Below are 21,558 nucleotides of genomic sequence, written 5' to 3' on the forward strand. Positions count from 1 at the left end.
TATATAGTCAGAAATAAATTTTTTGGACATAAAATATTTGAGTAAAGTTTTAATCACTTTTTATAAGATAACAATACTAGTATTTAGAAGTGAACCTTGTGAAAATAAATAATTTAAGCAAACTATCTATTATTTTAGAAAATAAAAAATATAGATATTTTATTAGTTATAAATGTTTCATATAGATATGAATATATAAAACAGTTTATAAGTAATTAGTTGAGAATTTGATCAAAAACTATATTAACTTATTATTTCTATTGTTTTAGCTAACAGACAAAATTACATCTATTCTTTTAATTGTTTGAAAAAAACTAACAAAGAAAAAGTAAATCCAATTATTTGATAGAAATAAAAGGCTATGGAACTTTCAATTGTTTGAATAAAATAAAACATGAAAAAAGTAAACAAATTGTATTAACAAAACAAAACAGAAAAAGATTTGAAATTAAAATGATATAGAAACATTAATTGTTAGACTAAAAGAACTGAGATAAAAAAAGGTATAGAAATCAAAACAAAAAGGAATGAATTAAGGGCAACCGAGAAGATTCAAACTCAGAATATGTGCTTTAAAAATGGGGATCACAACTACTTGGCCAAAGAAGCCTTTTAATAAATACTCCCTCCGTCCCATTAAAAATGAAACACTTTCCTTTTTTGGCCGTCCCATTAAAAATGAAACGTTTCCTAAAATAGAAACAACTCTATCTCTACTTTTTCATCTCTCTTACTTTACTCTCTCTTCTTTCACTCACAAAACAACACTACATAAAATCCCGTGCCGATTCCCAAATGTTGCATTTTAAGTGGGACGGAGGGAGTATATCTTAATACGTGATATTAGTATTCTAATTTGGGGGTTCAGTTGTACCCCCTTGTTCCAATATGGCTACGCCACTGCACAGTGAAGAGGGACGCTACTGTGCCTCGAATGCGAAGAAGCTCCCCTCAAATTCTACATTGCTGATGCTTTGATATCATAATTTAAAAATGTATAGTTTCAGTTGGACCCTTGTCTAGTCATTTACAAATATTGGACTTAAATTATTGCATAATGTATATATTAATTAGATGGTCGATATTATGAAAACTACTTAGTTACACGGAAAACACTGCAAAAGTCATCTTATGTTGTTTATCTTTTCCCCTATGAACAATAAATAATAAGTGTATATACTATTCATTACCAAAAAAAAGTGTATATACTTTTTGAAAGGTATGCATAAATACGCGCACCAATAAAAATGCATATATCTTTGGAGACCAACTTGGAAAATTAAAGTGGAGATTCTTGGACTACTTGAAAACACATGGCACAAGTTGGTGATGCCAGCGTGTAGAGTAGTGACAACTAAAAGTTATCTATTCCTTGTAATAAAGTCGATCGTGTATAGCAATCACCTCTCATTTCTCCTATTCTCTATTGTAAAGTGATTCGAACATATTAATAATACTATACAAATTCTTTTAATTTCAGATTTAGGTTACGAAATCAACACTAATCATCAATAAAAATGAAACAAAGTATGATTTTATGTAGAAAGTAAAATTTGAACAACTTTTTTTATTGTTGTTCTTGTATGTCTTTTATACTCCATCTATTTTAGATAAAAATAAAATAAGTATGATTTCATGTAGATTTACTATTTACAATATTATGATCGTAAAAAGAATAGTATATTACTATCATTAAAATGTCTATAAAATAATGTGAGAGTTACAAAATGAAATAGTATTATTTACAACAGTAAAATATGTATAAGTTCAATTTACATTAATTTACAAAAAATGATATCAAAAGTCCTTTAAAAAATTCACACACGAGTATACAATGAATCAAAGAATAATTAAATGGACAAGATTAGTTGTTAGTTCTCACACTAGATTTAGTTTTTATTTTAATTATATGCATGCATTTATTTGTTTGTTTATTTATGACACTCGTTTTTTTTTATCTATTCCTTTTAAACGGGACATCTCATTCTGCAATATTAATTATATAGATTTATGAGATCATTTACTTGGCCGTTACCCACTGGCCACAAGCTTCTTCCTTTTCGTTTGGTATCTCATTCTACAACATATAAGTTGTGAGATCATTTACTTGGTTCGGAATTTTCATGGTCAAGAATGAAAGTTAAATAAAGTTGTAATGGATATTTTTATAGAGTGTGTGTCCATGAAAGTTACTTCTTCTATCTATCAAAATTGTTCAACAATTACAATATACTCCCCCCCCGTCCCACTTAAAATAAAACATTTGGAAATCGACATGGAATTTTATATAGTATTGTTTTGTGAATTAATAAAGAGAATGTAAAGTAAGAGAGATGAAAAAATAGAGATATAGTTGTTTCCATTTCTAGGAAACGTTTCATTTTTAATGGGACAACCAAAAAAGAAAAATGTTTCATTTTTAACGGGACATAGAGAGTAATTAAAAGCGTGCAATGAAACTCTTCACATACGTTGTTTGTTGTTAACGCCCGAAGAAGTTTTTTTTTTTTTTTTTGGTTTCAGACCTGATCTAAAATTTTTACTGTTACTAGTAAGCACAAGATCACACCGAAGGACATCTGAAATATAAATGAAGTGACGTCAAAGGCGCCATGTGTCTCAATAGAGAAGATGATTATGAAGATGACAAATGTCAACCCCACTTTCGAAACACAAATAAATCTTCTTACTAAAGCATGCCAACAATATGTTACATCAAGCCAACTCATATACAAATCTCATACATAGACCCGTTACGCGGTAAAACTAAAGTTTTTTATTCGAACATTAATTAAGATATTTAAATCATAAAATATATCAATAAATCAGAGGGAAAAGTGAGATTGTTATTGAGTCGGCGACATCTCAAAAGACTGAATGTAATGAAGTTTTAAGATCATTATAGTCCTAGCGGCAAAGAGCTTAGACATCAATGTATGAGGTGTCGAGTTCGAGCCCTTTTGACCTCAGTTGTAATTTCCTCCTTTCATAGGAGTTTATTTGTAATTTCCTCCTTTATATAGGAGTTAATTTTTTTTTTTTTTAAAAGAAAAAGAAAAGATCATTATAGTCAGGTCTCGTAACCCCAGTTGTTGGGATCATCGACTGCACATTAGTTTGATATTGTCTACTTTAGGTGGAGCCAAGCCCGCACGGATTTATTTTTGGGTCACCCCAAAAGGCCCCAAACTAATTAGGGATGGATAACACTTATATACTAATCCAACTTCCCTCACTCATCCGATGTGTGATAGGTTTGCACCCAACAAACCTCCCCTCAAACCGAAACCACATCGGGAACACACAGTCGATACATCGAGACATTATGGGCCCGACTCAAACTAGAGTCATCCAGGGCCCCACTCGATCATGGGTCATCCAGGCCTAACCCTTTGGTCACACAGGGCCTGACCCAAAGCCACCTTGGCTCTGATGCTAGTTATTGGGAAATAAACACAGGCGATCACGAATATGAAAGGAGAATGAACACAACGAATTATTTACCCAGTTCGATACAATGTGTATCTACGTCTGGGGGCGATGCCAAGCCAGAGATTTCAACAAGGGCTTTCCACTTCCTGAAAGCATCAAACGTATCGGATTTACTCTTCAGAAAATAAACCCATACCTTTCGAGTGGAGTCGTCGATGAATGTCACATAATATTCAGAGCTTCCTAGGGACTTAATAGGTGCTTGTCCCCAAAGATCACTATGGACCAACTCCAACTTCTGTGTCTTCAATTTTCTGTCTCCCCTTGAGAAACTAACCCTTTTCTGTTTTCCAAACACGCAATCCTCGCATAGGCCAACTTCAATAGTTTTCAGGCCCGATAGTAAACCTTTTGAGCACATTATCTTTATCCCTTTCTCGCTCATGTGGCCAAGACGACAATGCCACAAATCTGCATTATTTGCTTCACTTGCAAGATCAATGCAATCTTTGGAGTTAGTTGTGGTATAAAACATACCCTCCTTCTTACCTCGAGCTACTATCATAGTTCCCTTGGTAATTTTCCAATTGCTGCAGCCAAATGTCACGGTGTACCCTTCTGCATCAAGCTGCCCAATCGAAATCAAATTTCTCTGTAATCCAGGAATGTGTCTGACTCCATTCAGTTTTATCACGGATCCATTGGATGTCGCTACCTTCACGTGTCCCTTTCCCACGATATCTAAGGGCTCGTCATCAGCCAGATGTACTGTCCCAAAATCGCCAGAAATGTAGTCTTCCATTATCTCCACATTGCTGCAGGAATGGAACGACGCTCCAGAATCCAATACCCACGATTCCATCGGACTACTCAATCTCAAGATCAACGCCTCGCCTTCGTCATCAGACATGGTAGCGTTTGCTGTCTTCTTGTCCTTCTGATCCTTATTCTTATATTTCTTCGTTGCTTCACACTGATTTCTAAAATGTCCAAACTCATCACAATTCTAGCATTTAGCTTGATCCAAATCTTTCTTGGATTGACTTCTTCCTCTGGATTTTGATCTTTATTTTGCCTTCCCTTCGATCTGCCTCTCTGTTCAGTACTCAATAATGAACCAGAAGTAGAAGATCCTGATTCTTTCCGGCGAACTTCCTCACCAATCACCAGATCTCTTACTCTGTCAACTGTCAGGTTTGTCTCTGCAGCAGTAACTGTTGTCACTGTGCCAGCCCAACTCTCAGGCAGGGACGATAGCAAAATTAGGGCACGAATTTCATCAGCGAATTTTATATCAACCGAGTTCAGTTGCGAAGTAATCATGTTGAACTCGTTGAGATGTTGTTGCACCTGCTTTCCCTCTTGCATTCTAAAATTAAACAATCTTTCTAATCAAATGTACCTTGTTTGCCGTTGATGGTTTCTGATACATATCCTCCAAGATCTTTATAATCTCCTTTGTCGACTTTGCTGCAGTCGTGTGATAAGCCACGTCCTTGGACAACGATAGCCTAATCGCGCTCATCGTTTTTCTGTCCAGCAGCTCCTACTCCTCCGGTTCCATCTTTTCGGGTTGGCTTTTAAAGGTTTCCACAGATCTTTACCGTACAAGTAATCCTCAATCTGCATCTTCCAAAATCCAAAATCAGATCCGTTGAACTTCTCTACAACAATCTTCCCGTCGATCCCCATCGTGATTTCTGCCTCTTAAACCCTAGGCTCTAGATACCAGTTGTTGGGATCATCGACTGCACATTAGTTTGATATTGTCCGCTTTGGGTGGAGCCAAGCCCGCACGGATTTGTTTTTGGGTCACCCCAAAAGGCCAAACTAATTAGGGATGGATAGCACTTATATACTAATCCAACTTCCCTCACTCATCCGATGTGGGATAGGTTTGCACCCAACAAACCTCCCCTCAAACCGAGACCACATCGGGAACACACATTCGATACATCGAGACATTACGGGCCCAACTCAAACTAGAGTCATCCAGGGCCCCACTCGATCATGGGTCATCCAGGCCCGACCCTTTGGTCACACAGGGCCTGACCCAAAGCCACCTTGGCTCTGATATCAGTTGTTGGGAAATAAACACAGGCGATCATGAATATGAAAGGAGAATGAACACAACGAATTTTTTACCCAGTTTGATACAATGTGTATCTACGTCTGGGGGCGATGCCAAACCAGAGATTTCACTATATAATTTCAGGATGATTTTACAATAAGGGGGCACCTCTATTTATAAGCACAATAGAGAGTCCTAATTCTAGTAAGACTAGAAAACATATTCCATAAGGTAAGGAATAAATCTATCACAAGAAAATATACTTCTAGGAAACAAATCCTAAATATGGTAGTAGATATTTTAGGCTATTATTCCCTTATAAAAATATCCACCTAATATTATATTATAATTCGTGGCATAATAAATATTGCACACTTTGATGATTTAATGAAGTAGGTTAGATATTTTTAGTTTAGATAAGGGGAGAGTGAGAGGAGAGAGATAGTTATTATATGGTCCCACATCTTCGGCCCTTTTTGCTTACACCCACACAATTCATCGACCTTCTTTAGTGACAGCCACACAATTCATGTTACTCCATTGTGACAATCATACACACTGCACGCCGTAAATTTAGAATGCAGATAACTACAAAAATAAAATTCAAATTACGACAAAGATTATCGTTACATAATTGCAACAATTGCCTATATATATAGATTAATTGAAACAAGAATTACCAATATTATTATAAGTAAAGGAAGTGGGGGTGGGGCTCAAAACGAATAATGTCCAGCCAAGAAAACAAATAAATATATGGTAGAATCGACGTCACCAGTCAATTTATCAATCTAAGTAGAGATATTCCAAAAGTGAAGCTAAAAATCTTTTAACTTTGTGATAACTTAAGCTAGTGGTTTACTTTTATGTAGTACTATTCCCTTTCTCTAAGCAAAATGGATAATGAAATTAGACCATATATACTGCGAGTATATTTTACTCCATATAATTGCTACACTAGCTACTCTAATACCTTATCACAATTATTGGTCAATTTCTTAGTCCATTACAATTCGATTGACCTATTTAGATTCAATTCATTTATTTAAATATATTCTCGAAATCCAATAAGAATTCATAGGACTAAAATATTTAAATTAATAAAATCGAACACGCTAATTAATAAAAAAACAAGGCGCCGGCCGAGAACATTAGGGCGGAGTCGGCGGCGTTTTAGTCTCCCACGGCCGTTGATTGAACAAAATTGATCGGAATTGGATTCTCTCTCTTAGTTGCTCCCAGCCAATGAGGTTGATTGCGAGAGAATGAATGCCAACTTTTGGCCTAACCAATGAATTGCAGCTACCAAAATACTAGGAATATAAAATACTCGTGGTGGTGAGCGAAGATGAATGGAATGGATGAATCAAAAAGAGATACATGAGTGAGAGAATCATACTATGTATATGTGACTATGAGTTATGAGAGAGAGAGCTTACGTCACTTTGATGACTTAAATACTAAACAGGGAGTATTTAAAAAAAAAATGAGTTCAATAAAATAGTACTACTAGTGTTTTATTAATGTATAGTTATGGTGAATCGGCACAAGACTTGTCCGTTCATAACAAAAAAATTAGTCCTTGTATTTGAGTATAAAGCAATATTAAATTATTCCGTCAACTCTTCCATCTTTTGAGGTGTCAACAAAATCAGCACATGGAGTAGTCATTGAATTTGCAGGTGTATATCCTTAATCTAACAAAAAGAGTATAGTGCTTTATTATGAAATTATTTGATTTTTACCTACCGAAAATTTTAAAAGAGACCATTGTTATTTAAATTGACCTACTTCTTGTCATTAATCAGATACCTTTTAAATCATGCCTTCGGTCAATATTCTCGTTGATTTTTCAAAATGTTATAGTCTAAATATAATTTAAACGATGTTGTTTCCATCATTAATCCATTCTAGGGTTGCACCATTGACCTCTAAAAATTAGGGTCTCCCTCTTTAGGATTCGTTACTTTGATTAACGATTTTAGTCGCAACTACTCACCGCTGCGTGGAAGTCTGAATGGAAAATGCAATTTTGACATTCACGATTTAGACTCTCTCTTGAAATAATTGCGGGTTTAGTTCGAATAATTTTAAAGTTATGAGATTAACCATTGATAAAAAAGTGATTTAAAAGATAATTTTCTCATGAAGCATGGGGCCGAATTCATTATCCATATTCCACCTAAAAAAAATTATATTTACATTACAATATACAAAGATCCCACACAAATTTACAAGTAGATATAAAAAGAAATGGACAAAGACCCACGCGCACGTGCGTGCATGTGTGTGTCTTGGTGAGATAGGGTGGGGTAGGGGGGGTGGGATGTGTCCACTGTCTATAAGTAGTTGGTCTGTTGCTGCTGCAAGAAATTTCTTATACTCCATGCAAAAGAAAAGAAAAGAAAAGAAAAGAAAATTCAAAGTATAACACTAGAAAATTCAAAAAAAAAATGCCAAGAGATAGAGACCCTTTGGTTGTAGGTAGAGTGATAGGTGATGTGTTGGATCCTTTCACAAGATCCATTGGTTTGAGAGTGATTTATGGCAACAGAGAAGTTGCAAATGGCTGTGAATTTAGGCCCTCTCAAGTTGTCAATCAGCCTAGGGTTGAAGTTGGAGGAGAGGATCTTAGAACTTTCTTCACCCTGGTAATTGTTTCTAATTATATCTATTTATCTATGTGTGTGTGTGTGTGTGTGTGTTTTCTTTCTTGATATATACTCATGTAACCTTTGTTTTATGTGTGTGTTTTAGGTGATGGTGGACCCTGATGCTCCAAGCCCTAGTGATCCCAATCTTAGAGAGTACCTTCACTGGTAAAAAATCTATAATCATTCTCACATTGAACTATATACTTTTTCTATGCATAGCCACGGGCGTCAGTAGACAATTACTCCCTCGTTCACATTCATTATGTAATGTGAATCGGCTAGCTCACCTGATTTACTCGGATTACGGGTTATGTTTATGAATTCCCAATAACCCTATAATTTGTCTTTGTTAAGATGTCGTCTTACTATAAAATTTCATTTATTTCTTTTAATGCACTAAAATAGCAAAAAATATCTAAAACTTATGGAAAAAGTTTACTAATGTAATAATATCATGATGTTTTAAAGAAAGAAAGTGAGACTATATATATTTCTGTGTGTCGCAGGTAAGTTGGTTATTGCCCAATAGATTTCATTTGAAAGACTGAGAAATCCTATTCTGGGGCAGTGATATTTTTCTTTGCAAGAATAAAAATGATTATGTTCTTGAAATGGTGCAGTATTACACTATTGTTTCTTTGTAAGCATCTTTTTGTTTGGTTTTCTGACTGATTGATTTGTCACGTGCCTTCGAAAGCAACACAAAGTAATGTTCGTACAAGGTTTTGTGGGATCATTTGATCGAGATAAATATTCCCGAGCTTGCTTATTGTGAGTGGAGAAATGATCTCGTTTTTAAAGGTATTGTTAGTAACAATTAGTAAACTTATTATAAATAGACAACGTTAGTATTAGAAAGTAGTATTAATAAGTTGACACGTTTATTAGGAATTATATTTTCATATACAGCTTAGAATTCAACCATTAATTATGTACTATGTGAAAGCTTTAATTTATTAGTTTCTTGGTGTGTTGTGTATATATAGTACTACAAATTGAATATTTTGCAATGAGTACTAATATTTTTTTTCTTTTTCTTTTAATTAATATAGGTTGGTGACTGATATTCCTGGAACTACTGGGGCAACCTTCGGTGAATTGTCTAACTCAATCTTGCATGCATGACTTTATCCATTAGGAATAAATAAATAATCGAAAATATAACTAAATGCTTAGTTATGATAAAAATTAAATTACTATAGTAATAGTAGTATTATATTTTCTCATTATGTTTCATTATAGATTTATAGTGAAATATGTAAACCACTTCATATTTCATTTCACACTAGTCGTATTGTTTTTATAATACATGATTTGATTAATCGATATATTTTTATTAGTCCAATCAAGATGATTGTAAATAAGAACCTAATGTCAAAAGATAATAAGCACCATGTGTAGAGTATTATGATATGGGGACAACCCATTTCTTCCGATTGTAAGTTTGTGTGTTCAATTAATGTGTATTTTCAACTTTTCTTTCCTTCATTAGTCAATTTATTTCCATTCTTGAACAAACATGATTAGGTTGTACTACTAAGATATGTCTTCTAATCCACATTAGTTATCAATAAGTCATATTTTCTTATCATGATCAAGAATTGTATCATCAATACTAAGATTGAGTGACATGATGTAGGACAAGAGATAGTGCGTTATGAGAGTCCTCGACCGTCAATGGGAATCCATCGTTTCTTGTTTGTGTTGTTTCGACAACTGGGTCGGCAGACGGTTTACGCTCCTGGATGGCGCCAAAATTTCAATAGTAGAGACTTTGCGGAGCTCTACAACCTCGGCTCACCAGTAGCTGCTGTTTATTATAATTGTCAAAGAGAGAGCGGTACAGGTGGGAGAAGGCGGGGATCCTAACTTTATTTTGAGTTTTTTTTTTCTTCTACTAAACTTATAGTAAGTTCCATATGGGGTTGTATCCATCTAGTGCTACCTACATAGTTCTCCCTATATTTTGAAATATAGTATTGTATTAATGAAATAAATCTTATATAAGATGATTCGCCCTTTCTGTATACTATTTGATTATAATATGTGAGATACGTATATGCACTAGTAAATCATTAATGTGGCCAGTCATTTGCCTTTCGTCTTTATTTATGAAAGTGAGTCATTAATTTGTTTTCTAAATGAATAAGACTTGGCACATGCATGCCACATTTTCATCTACTATATGATAGGAGTACTAATAATAATATCCTATAAATTTCAACAGTCAATTCTACGTGTCATCACCATATAAATATACATTACACCATATGACTTAGTCAATTAAATGAACAATGATACTCATGATCATATCTCGTATTGAATATGAAATGGAGTACTATGAAATGAAAATTTATGTGAAGAGTATTTCTATCATCACATTTAACAAAAATAAGCATGAATTACCTTAAGTGGTAAAGTATTTCAATGAAAATATTACAAGCACTTTTTTAACCAACCATTTTGTTTTGGGTTTGTATCACATAAGTATTGCTTCAAATAAAATCACAAATGAGCTCCAAGTATTTAGGATGGTTTGCATGCAACATAATATAACTGATAAAATGTTATTTAAATTCAATTCGTATCTTCAATCTATATAGTACAACATAATTAAATTATTACAAAAAACTTATGAACAGAGATATAATCATAATTAACTTAACATTAATTAAATTTACACATTTGTTCTTAACATTTTAACCTTCAATTCCACCTGGACCACGTGGAGACCTTACGTGCCAAAACATAGAACAGTGGGCCCTTTTATATTATACAAATTCATTTTTCCTTTTATTTTTTAGATTCATGAATCATGATGGCGGGAATGAATGCAATTATGTTGAATTAAATTCCATTAAAACATTTGGAAACTCCACTAAAAATTCATACAGCTGAATTGAAAATTGTGTAATAGCAGCTCGAATTTGGAAGTCGAGGGTTTTCCTACGCACTTTCTTCACCACCTCGTCAATACGCAGCGTTCGATGTAATTGGCCTCGATTTTATGTGTAATCTGCAGTGAGGAATATTTCGGTTAATTTCATCTTCGTGGATTTTTTTGATTTGGGGATTTTTGTTTTCTCCATTTCCCTTGTCAAGGTGGTTTAATTAGCTGGTAATTTTCGGGGTTTGTTTCAGCTGCATGCAGCCATGGTGGAAGTTAAGGCGATCAATGGCGGCCTAGATGGGAGGAATAGGCCGCGGAAGAGAAAGAGATTGGAGCCCTGTGCTTTTTCACCAAGTCCAGAAGAAAACCAAAAGAGAATTGCTGGATTTCGTAGTGAAATTGATAGTCTTGTGAAATATTGTAGGAGTTTAGTGTGGGAAAACAGAGGGGTTTTGCTGGAAAATTTGGGGAAACCTAGGAATTCCTCTGCTTATGTGAATGGTGTGATTGCATGTGTAATGGAGGAGAGTGATCTTCCTTTGTCGAAGCTCGTTGATGAGATTTTTGAGAAATTGAGGGATGGAGAAGGGAATGGGGGTGGTTTGAGTAAGGCTGGTGTGATGAGTGCCGTGCTTATGATAGGACAGCGATCGTTCTATGGTGTGCTTGGTGCCGATGCTGATGTTTTGGAGGACGAGGCTGAGTGTGCTCTTTGGTATTGGGAGGTATAGAATTTTTATTAAGTTAGTTGTGATGTATTTTATGGTAACTTGTTCATGCATGTTGTATTGTTTTGGCTTGTTAGTCGTATTTTGTGGTTGTAGCGTTTCTAGCAAAGTGTATTGTTTGGCTTCTTAACTGGTTGTTAATTGTTAGTGCTGGATTTTGGTAGATTATTTAGTTTGTAACAAGACAGTGTTTTTTGTTGAGTTGTTATTTATTTAGGATAAAGGAAATTATTATAGCTGGTATCTTTCGGATGTTTGAGTCCGTCGTTTTGTAGAAGGCTTAGTTCACTGAGGTGTGATTTTCTGAATAAGTTCACTTTACTTAACTGTCCGTCTTGATTACAGACAAGGGACCTGAAATTGTTGCCCAGAGCAGTGCGTACATCTTTGAAAGTTCACCGGACTTGTCGGAGAAAGATCCAAGAGAGGATTAGTGCTGTTTTTGGTAAGTTATAATTCATTTCCTTAGCTGGCTTTCACAAAATCCAATGTGTTACTGTCATATTGAATGCAACAACTGCCCCGTTAAACAGCAATAATGTATGTATAACTAGTGACTAGAGATGGCGCAGTGATAATTGATAATTATGTATGTCTCAGCAATGATAGATGCTCTTGAAATGTATGAAAACTCTCCCAACTGCCAACACGAGTTGATGAAAGCTTCGGAAAAACTTGGTATAGTTCCAAATGAGGCAGGTATCCGGCTGCTAATGGAGAACACATCTCATGAAAATGGCGCTGAAATGTATGTTTCACATTTTAGATTCTCAGCAAGCTAATTTTAATGATTTGCTAAATCTTTGTTTATGGTGAAGAGCTGATAAGGAAACCAAGAGAGGAGAACAATTGTTAATCAAGCAAAAGGAGAAACACGAAAGAGATAAGGAGAGATTGATGAGAAAGATTGAACATGATCGTCAAAAGGAAATGTTGCAAAGAGTATGTTTCCTTCCAATTTCGAATGGGCATTTAAACATTTTTATATAGTGGAAATTGATTTTGGTAAAAGCTTGTTTAGACTGTAATGGATCATTCCTTGTATATTTTTTAAATGCAAAGGCAGTCGTTTCTTTGTTCCTTCCTAATCGATTTTATGCTTCTTACGTATTTGTTTGATGATACTTTTAACATACTTGCAGGAAAGAGAGCAGAGACGATTTAATGAGGAGGCACAGAAAGAGGAGAGGCGATGCGAGAAAGAAGAAATTGAAAAACAGAAACAGCTGAAAAGGAAGCAAGAAGCAGCAGAGAGAGAGCAACGCCGAAGGGAGAAGGAAGAAGCTGAGTCGAGAAAACGACGACTACTCCAGAAACAAGCATCATTGATGGAGCACTTCCTTAAACTGAAAAAAACTAGTTCGCCTTCACAAAACGACAGTTCACTGACCAAAGCAACCACATCCGGATCATCTAGTGACACGGTCGAAAGAAATTTGAAATCAGTAACTCTACCAATGGATGCCGTATTGGCCCAGAAGGATGAGATTGTGGTCGGAGATGTACTGAAGTGCGTTACCTTCACCCTTCTCCCATTTTGTGCTGGCTGTTTATTGAATTTCTTGGTGCTTCAAGTGTGAGAGTTCTTTTTGTGTCACTCTTTTCAGATCACACTTAAAAGCTTGGCGCTTCAATCGTTGTTCAATACGTTCAAATGGAAAAAGGCACTGGGGCATCCGTCAGAAGCCTAAGACTGAGCTAGTCAAGGAACTCAAGCTTGCCACTAGTAAAGAACGCACTTGTGACGCTGACATGAACATAGAGAAGCTTGTGCTTGGTTTGGATGATGCCAATGATTGTCTAAGTCCTTGTAGTAAAAAGCGAATTCCAGTGAAGCTGTTGCAATTTGACAAGAGCAATAGGCCTGCATTTTATGGTGTTTGGCCCAGTAAGAGGTGAGCCCTTTAACTATATTTTGGCTTTTCGTCTTCTGTTGGCATTACTGGAAGAATATTTTGTTGTGTATAGTGCATACCGCCTATGGCTTACCTATTAACAGTAAAACTTGGAAGATTCTACATGTTATCATATGCTGAGTACGATACTTTTCAATTTGTTATTTTAACAAATCTACAGTGGGAGGCCTGCATACCTATGCTTGTATAGTTTCATATTTGATCTTTCTTAGATTTGTTAAGGAACTTAGCAGTGTTTTGCAGATTCGTACGTGATCTAGCCGAGTATTAAAGAAGTAAAATTAATATTTCTTCCACAGCTGCAGTAAAACGTTTGTTTAGTACTCCCTCCGTTCCATAGTAGTAGAGTCACTTCTTTTCGGCACGGAGATTAAAGAAAAGATATTTAAATATATTAAATGAGAGATAATAAAGTAGGAATGATAGAAAAGTAGAGAGAATAAAGTAAGTGAGGGAAAAAGTGTTACTTCATGCTAAATAGGAAAATGACTCTACTATGATGGAACGTCCCGAAATGAAAAATTGACTCCACTATTTGGAACGGAGGGAGTATTAGTTTGTATGCACTGATGCAGCACCTATAGTAAAAATCTGTGCGACTGTTCTGATGATATCGCCTTCTCTACTTCTTCAGTCAAATTGTTGGCCCACGTCACCCTTTTGTAAAGGACTCAGATATAGACTATGATATTGATAGCGACGAGGATTGGGCAGAGGTATGCTAGCACTTTTATGTGTGGTTAAACCCCTAATGGCAGTTGAAACTGAAAAACTGGCTATACAGGACGAACCTGGTGAAAGCCTTTCAGACTGTGATAAGGACGATGAAGACGAATGCATGGATATAAAGGATGACGAAGACAATGGGATTGAAGATGGATTCTTTGTTCCTGATGGTTACCTCTCTGAGGATGAGGTATTTAACTATTTTTATTGCTCAGTGGACTTTAAATACCACCTTGTTCTCGTGTATTGTGGGAATTGTTTGTGAGCTTAGGGCTTTGGTCAAGCCTGTCCTTGTTATTGGAGATATATATTTGTGTTCTTAAAAGTTTACTCTGCTTTCGGGCAGGGAGTGAAGTCTGATGACAGTCACGACCTCAATTCAGAAGTTCAGAATCGACCTATTTCTGAACACCAATCGCAGAATGATGAATTATGTATCTTGCTTCCGCAACAGAAATATCTCAATAATCTGACAGAACGCACGCTTAAAAAGAACCAGCCATTGGTCATCTTGAATCTCACGCATAAAAAGACGAATCTCATACATGAAAAGACCATAATTTCATCAGCTGAGGAGCTCACTGGTCTATCAAAGCTCGAAAGGATGGCTCTACAAGCTCTTACTATTCTCCCATTCCCTGGATTCCGAAATACAGATATTTCAGTTCCTAGTGATGTGGTAGACGAGGATCCAGGAAGTTCACCTAACAAGTCGAGAACAACAGAGCTTTCAACCGCTGCAGATATTCTAGATTCAGACATGCCGCAGATAGTAAGTGATTATTATGTAGAGCAGTTAAAATAACATTTTTTTCTCTGTCTAACATTTTCCTTCGACTCAACATTACAGATATCTGTCATTCAGTCGCATCCACATGGCATCAAACAAATAATGAAGTCACTACACGATAGGTTTCCTGCCATTCCAAAATTCAAGTTAAGGAACAAAGTGTTTGAAATCTCCGAGTTCTCTAACAATCGCCGTCAGGTATCCACATTTAGCTTGCACATATATTTCTATTAGCTCTCAAATGCAAATTTCTGATTTCACTGTTTGCTATTAAATGTAAGTCATATTTATTTTTCCCCATTTATAGCATATTAGAATGGTACTTGCTCTAAGTTCTAATGTTTTAAGCTTATTGAGTTGATTTTACGCCTCTGAGCTCATCCGTCTTTTCCTTAGTGCATATTCTGATGCAAAGTTTCGATTTTTCTGAATTTTAATGCTTCATTTCAGGTTAAGAAAGAAATTCTGAGAAACCATGGCATATCTATATCACCAGGTAAAGAAATTCTGAGCTTACCTTTGAATTCTTGCAGTTCCGTAGTAGCAGCTTCAATTTATTTATCGTGCATTTGTAGATAAGGGTCCGACGAAAACAAGGAACATCACAACACTCTTGAAAGAAATGGAATCTCAGTCTGGGATGAGCACAAACTAGAGAGGTACATCCCAACAACCTTCCGTTAAAACTCACAGCGAAAGTTGAATCACAGCATGGCCGCTCATGCAAACATCAGTAACCATCTTCTTCTACTGTGTTCGCCTTTTGTTTTGACATAATCGTGTAATATAAGTAGCAGTGACATAGTCGCGTATATAAGTAGCATCTCTCACCTAACCAGTGTTAGCGGAAAATTACAAAAAAAAAAAAAAAAAAAAAAAAAAAAAAAAACTGCTGAATATCGGACTTAAACAGGCTATGGCGTTTTTGCTTTTGATGCTGGCACAGATAGCAGACATGGTTGCTCGATGTATATATCGGTTTCGAGTATTTTTGTTGATAATTTGAGATGAATGCAAGCATTGCAATGTCATTTTTGCATCTGGATTTACATTTTACACGATTGTGCTATGCATTGCCTAGATACATAGTGAAGTCTTGTATAAGATCGTTGCATGGCTCTTTAGGACTTAGCCCATAACTACCGGGTCAAGATTTGTTAGATGGGTTAGACCCGGCCCATAACTTCCAAATACTTTCTAAACTTACAAATCCGCAGTATATGGGCTTGGGTCCAAATATTAGGAGATCCTGCTTTCTTATTAACAGCATTTTTGGCAGATTTTCCCAGAACTCTTCCTCTAAACTCACAAGTGACATTTCTCCCTTAATTAGTAAATAATTTGCATTACTATCATAAGACTATTAAAAGATAAAATAATGCTCATTTTCAAAAAACACTAAACATACTTTGAATTATAGAGGTGGCCAAACCCAACCGCCCCGGCGGTTAACCGCCGGTTCCCAACCGGCGGGTCGGACGGTTCTGGTTTGAAATCCGGTTTCACGGTTATAACGGGCCGGTTACGGTTCAAAAAATACGAAACCGGAACCGGCGGTTAACCGCCGGTTCGGAACCGCCGGTTAACCGGGAAAATGTAGCCGTCGCCGGTAGGTTCCTAGGGTTGCAGGCGTAGGGCTGAAAAAGGTTGGAAAACCGACGGTTTCTGACACAAACTGCCGGTTCCCGACGGTTCAGGGCTAGGGTTCAGGCGTAGGCGTAGGGTTGCAGCGTAGGGGTCTGAAAAGGTGTCAGAAACCGGCGGTTTTCTGACACAAACCGGCGGTTCGGTCAGAAAACCGGCGGTTTTCGACCGTTTTCAATTTTTTTTATTATTTTTTTTTAATATCAGATTTTCCCCCCATTTTTCATCTATAAATACTCCCTTCTTCATCACTTCTACTCATCTCATTCTTGTGTTAACAAGTATTTTTCTCTCAATCTCCAATTCTCTATTCTCTACCTCATTCTCTCAATTTGCTCTCTACTTGTTTATCAATTTACTTAAGTTGTTCATCAATTTTCATAATTTGCTCTTCATATTACTTACAAGTTGTAAGTTGTAACTTGTAATTGTATTGTAGAAATTTACATTCAAAGTTTCAAATTAATAAAATTGCAATTCTTTATCGTTATCAATTCTCTTTGGATTTTACTAATTTAAAAGTTATAACTATAAGATTAAAAAAAAAAAAAAAAAGAACCGGAACCGAATCGGAATCGGCCTGGAACCGCCGGAACCGCTGGAAAACCGGTGGTTAGTAACCGGAACTGGATAACCGGTATCCGGGCCGGTTACGGTTCACGCATTCGACGAACCGGAATCGGCGGATTTTGAACCGTGGCCACGTCTGCTTTGAAAGATTGAAATCGATTTTCTTGAATAATAAATCTAATATTTCTCACATAATTAAAAATATGTGGAAATACAAAAAGATATTCCCTTTGTTCCATAGTAGTAGAATTATTTTACCATTTTGGTACGTTTCATAGTAGTGTAGTCATTTCCCTCTTTAGTACTATAAGTTAACACATTTCTTCTCATTAACTTATTCCTCTCTCCTACTTTCTTCTCTCTATTTTTACCTTTCTCATACTTTATTATCTTTTTATTTAATACATTACACACACATTTCTTAGTTTCTATGCCGAAAAAAAATGTCTCCATTACTATGGAATATAGGAAATAGTAGTATTTAAGAAAGTAAATCAAATCTTAATAAATTATGGTGCAAGTACTGGAAGGTAAATAATAGTAAACAAAATAAAAGTAATAATTATAGGTTAGCTTCTTTCAGGGTTAAAGTAAAAGTATCATCGTACATATTCACACAAATCTATCTATAAAAAATCGAAGCAATAACATAGTGTGTATTTGGAATAATATAACAATATTTATTACTACTAATTTGTATCATCGAGTTACATGTGATAATTTCAGACAAAAATCAACTGCATACCCTACTGCAACTTTTGTCATTTCGTTTGACTTTGGATGCTCTTTTGCATGAAATATGTGGAAGTGACGAAGTTCGAGATGAATATTCAAGGCATTAACTTCAAAATATAAATAGTCAATTTTTATGATTTATTCTATTTGTAAAAAATTATTATAGCTTAGACCAAGGCAGGGCGGACCTACAGTGAGGCCTGGGGTAACCCCCAACATTTGTAACTTTTACTATATATATTAATTTCACAAGATGGATAAACATAGACCTACCCAAGGTTTACTGTACCGGTGGTTAAAACTGAAATCGTAACCTTCGGTTACAGTTCCGAACCCAAACCGTGAGAATATACACGAACCAAAAGCGTCGATTTTTGAACGTGATTCGGTTCAGGTTCAAAATTTTCGAACTGAAACCGTGTCAGAACCGCCGGTTTCGGGTGGTTCCATACCAGAACCGCGAAACCAAGCCGGAACCGCAAAAAACCGCTGGTTCGGAACCGTAAAAAACTGCCGATTCGGAACCTAAACGAAACCACAAAACACCCACGCGGTTCGGTTCCGGTTCAATAATTTCCAAAACTGGAACCGGCGGTTCCGAACCGTGGGCACCTCTAGATAAACACATCCATTGGCGCAAGTGGCGGACGTTGTGGACTTCTTCTCGAGTGGAGGTCAATTTTGTGCACAATTTATGCTTTCATTCACACACCATCTTTTATTTTGTTATTTTTTAATTTTAACTTGCACACGCTTCATTGTTTTTGTTTTGTGCACACTTGGAAATAAAAAATTCTCTTTATTTATTACTCCCATAAAGTGATCTCAATGCTTTTCTCTCTCTTACTTTATTATTTCTTTACTTAACTTATAAAATAACACTAAATAAAATCTCATGTGCACACTTCATTTTTTTGTTTCGCACACACTTTGTAATAAAAAAATTATCCTTATTTATTATTCCTCATTAAAATGGAAACAACAACATCTCAATATTTTTCTCTTTCTTACTTTATTATTTCTTATTTAACTTATAGAATAACACTAAATAAAATTTCGTGTCGAAAAACAAATGCTTTTCATTTGGTGGGACAAAGGGAGATATTGTCACCATTATTTTATCATTCGTTACTCCTTATTTATCTATATATCTTTATCTTCCTACCAACTATGCCATGGAAAAATACTCTATAGTTGTTGATAGTAAATTGGACCCCCAGAGTCGAAATCCTGCGTCCGCCACTGATTAAGACAAAAAATTAAAACAAAACTAACAAAAAATAGAACAAACTAACATTAAGAAAAAAGCTTAAATATGGACTAATATCACTCAAACAAAACATGATCATCAAAATAAGATTTAAAAGTGATATTTTCCTTTCACCTTATCTCACACGACTCTACCTCACCCTTATTTTTCTTCTCAATCTCCAAATTAATGATTTACACATATACGCAAAAACAATGTGATACTCCGTATTTTATACTCTACCTCTTCTTTGCTTCATTTTGTCATTTTGTTGACTTTAGGTGTTCACTTTGCATGAAATATGTGGAAGCTATGGAGTTCGAGATGAATATACAATGCATTAACTTCAAAATATTATAGATAGTCAGTTTCTATAATCTATTCTCTTTGTAAAAAAATATTATAGCTAAGACAAAAAAAATATTTAAAACAAAACTAACAAAAACTAAAACAAAGTAACATTAAGAAAAAAACTTAAATATGGACTAATATCACAAACATAACATGATCCTCAAAATAAGCATTAAAGGTAATATTTTCCTTTCACCTTCTCTCATATGACTCTCTCTCTCCACAACCTTCGACTCGCGTCTTTGCCTCTTTGCTTTTCACTCTTTCTCATAGGACTATATCTCCACCACCTTTGTCTCTATATATTATTGCAGGAGAACTCTCGTCATCGGCCCGCTTGAATTCTTCAAGGAAACAGTAATGAAATTTATCTAATGTTTGTATTGAAAAGATAATTCCACAATAAAAGAACATGTATTTATAGACAAAAATTAAAGATTCCATCAATTTTTAAAAATGCATTTATCTTTGCTAATCAATAACAATTAAAATGACTATCAATTTATAATTAAAATTATTATTTAATAAAATTAGGTAACTGCCAGACTCCTTTAACCATGTCTGAATCATAGCATGTTTTGTATATGCCATACGCAGAATTATGCAGTATATATTTGGGTGATGTTTCGTTACTGATATCCGCATTCAAATAGTAGTATAAATTTACATGAGGTTACATTATTATTTTTGTTGGCTATTGTTGAATTTGTCATGTGCGTGATATTTTATAAGATGTCATATTAAATAAAAATTATTTATAAAAATAGCTAAAATAGTTGCATACAAAATCATGTAACCGCCAATTATTTACTCCATCCGTCCCATAATAATACGAGCAATTGATATGACAGGGGAATTAAGATAAAAATGATAAAGTAAGAGAGAGGAGGAAAATGAGAGTTAAAGTATTGTTATGGACTGATGGAATATTAAGTACTTATTCAATATTAGAATTTATAGATATTCAAATTCATTCCTAAAACTTATAAATTATTAAAATTAAGACCAAAACTCACTTATTATATTCATCTCGAACTTCTTAGCTTCCACATATTTCATGCAAAGTGAACACCTAAAGTCAACAAATTGACAAAATGAAGCAAAGAAGACGTAGAGTATACGGAATATCACATTGTTTTTGCGTACATGTATAAATCATTAATTTGGAGATTGAGAAGGAAAATAAGGCTGAGGTAGAGTCGTGCGAGATAAGGTGAAAGGAAAATATCACTTTTAATCCCCTTGAGGTCGCCCATCCTGGCGACGGCGTAGATCTCGTCGGAGACGCGGTGGCCAAGGTTGGGGAGGTTGAGGAGGAAGGGGATGCGGTAGGGCCCGCAGACGAGGGGGAGGGGGTGCGGGCGGCGCGGACGAATGCGGCGTCGCCGGTGGAGATGAGGTCCTGGAGGAGGGCGTGGTTGGAGAAGCCCTGCTTCAGAGTGCCGTAGGTGAATATCAGCGTCGCCACTCCCATTCAGGATTTCTGTGATGTGAGAATCTATTGAGAATTAGTATGATACTATCTCGTACGTTAATTCACCATTAAAATCATGCTCCACTGCTCCATATATATACTCCACATAATCTTGTGTTTTTGTGTATACGTATCCGTGGGGTATAGTATATTTCTGTAATACGGAGTAGGGTGGAGGCGAAGGGGAGAGGGGGAGGAGGAGATTGGGATTTGGAAGCGGCAGAACTGCTTTACAGAATATCACGATTTTTTTTTTCAAGATTGGGGGATCAAATTTGAGGGGGTGGTTTGGTCAATTAATAAATATCAGGAGAGAAATAATAAGAAA

General features: G+C 35.6%; 2 protein-coding genes across 6 annotated transcripts; both read left to right on the forward strand.

Annotated features, from left to right (window-relative positions):
* Positions 1 to 7,862: 7,862 nt before the first annotated feature.
* On the forward strand, positions 7,863 to 10,184 carry LOC125201900 (protein HEADING DATE 3A-like). The gene is made up of 4 exons (XM_048100188.1): positions 7,863 to 8,154; positions 8,261 to 8,322; positions 9,210 to 9,250; positions 9,797 to 10,184. The coding sequence occupies exons 1-4, from the start codon at positions 7,957 to 7,959 to the stop codon at positions 10,024 to 10,026; spliced, it is 531 nt and encodes a 176-aa protein (XP_047956145.1). The 5' UTR covers positions 7,863 to 7,956; the 3' UTR covers positions 10,027 to 10,184.
* Positions 10,185 to 10,985: 801 nt separating this feature from the next.
* On the forward strand, positions 10,986 to 16,246 carry LOC125202127 (chromatin assembly factor 1 subunit FAS1-like). 5 transcript variants are annotated; one of them, XM_048100481.1, is made up of 13 exons: positions 10,986 to 11,193; positions 11,299 to 11,772; positions 12,121 to 12,220; positions 12,376 to 12,523; positions 12,594 to 12,717; positions 12,918 to 13,285; positions 13,383 to 13,670; positions 14,326 to 14,407; positions 14,476 to 14,607; positions 14,764 to 15,189; positions 15,268 to 15,405; positions 15,658 to 15,703; positions 15,783 to 16,246. In XM_048100481.1, the coding sequence occupies exons 2-13, from the start codon at positions 11,311 to 11,313 to the stop codon at positions 15,860 to 15,862; spliced, it is 2,394 nt and encodes a 797-aa protein (XP_047956438.1). In that variant the 5' UTR covers positions 10,986 to 11,193; positions 11,299 to 11,310; the 3' UTR covers positions 15,863 to 16,246. The 5 variants fall into 5 exon arrangements, with proteins under 5 accessions (XP_047956438.1, XP_047956447.1, XP_047956462.1 ...); XM_048100490.1 differs by having other exon boundaries at positions 10,986 to 11,178; XM_048100505.1 differs by having other exon boundaries at positions 10,986 to 11,168.
* Positions 16,247 to 21,558: the final 5,312 nt, after the last annotated feature.

This window comes from Salvia hispanica, chromosome 1 (assembly GCF_023119035.1).
Source record: "Salvia hispanica cultivar TCC Black 2014 chromosome 1, UniMelb_Shisp_WGS_1.0, whole genome shotgun sequence".
NCBI classification, from domain to species: Eukaryota; Viridiplantae; Streptophyta; class Magnoliopsida; order Lamiales; family Lamiaceae; genus Salvia; species Salvia hispanica.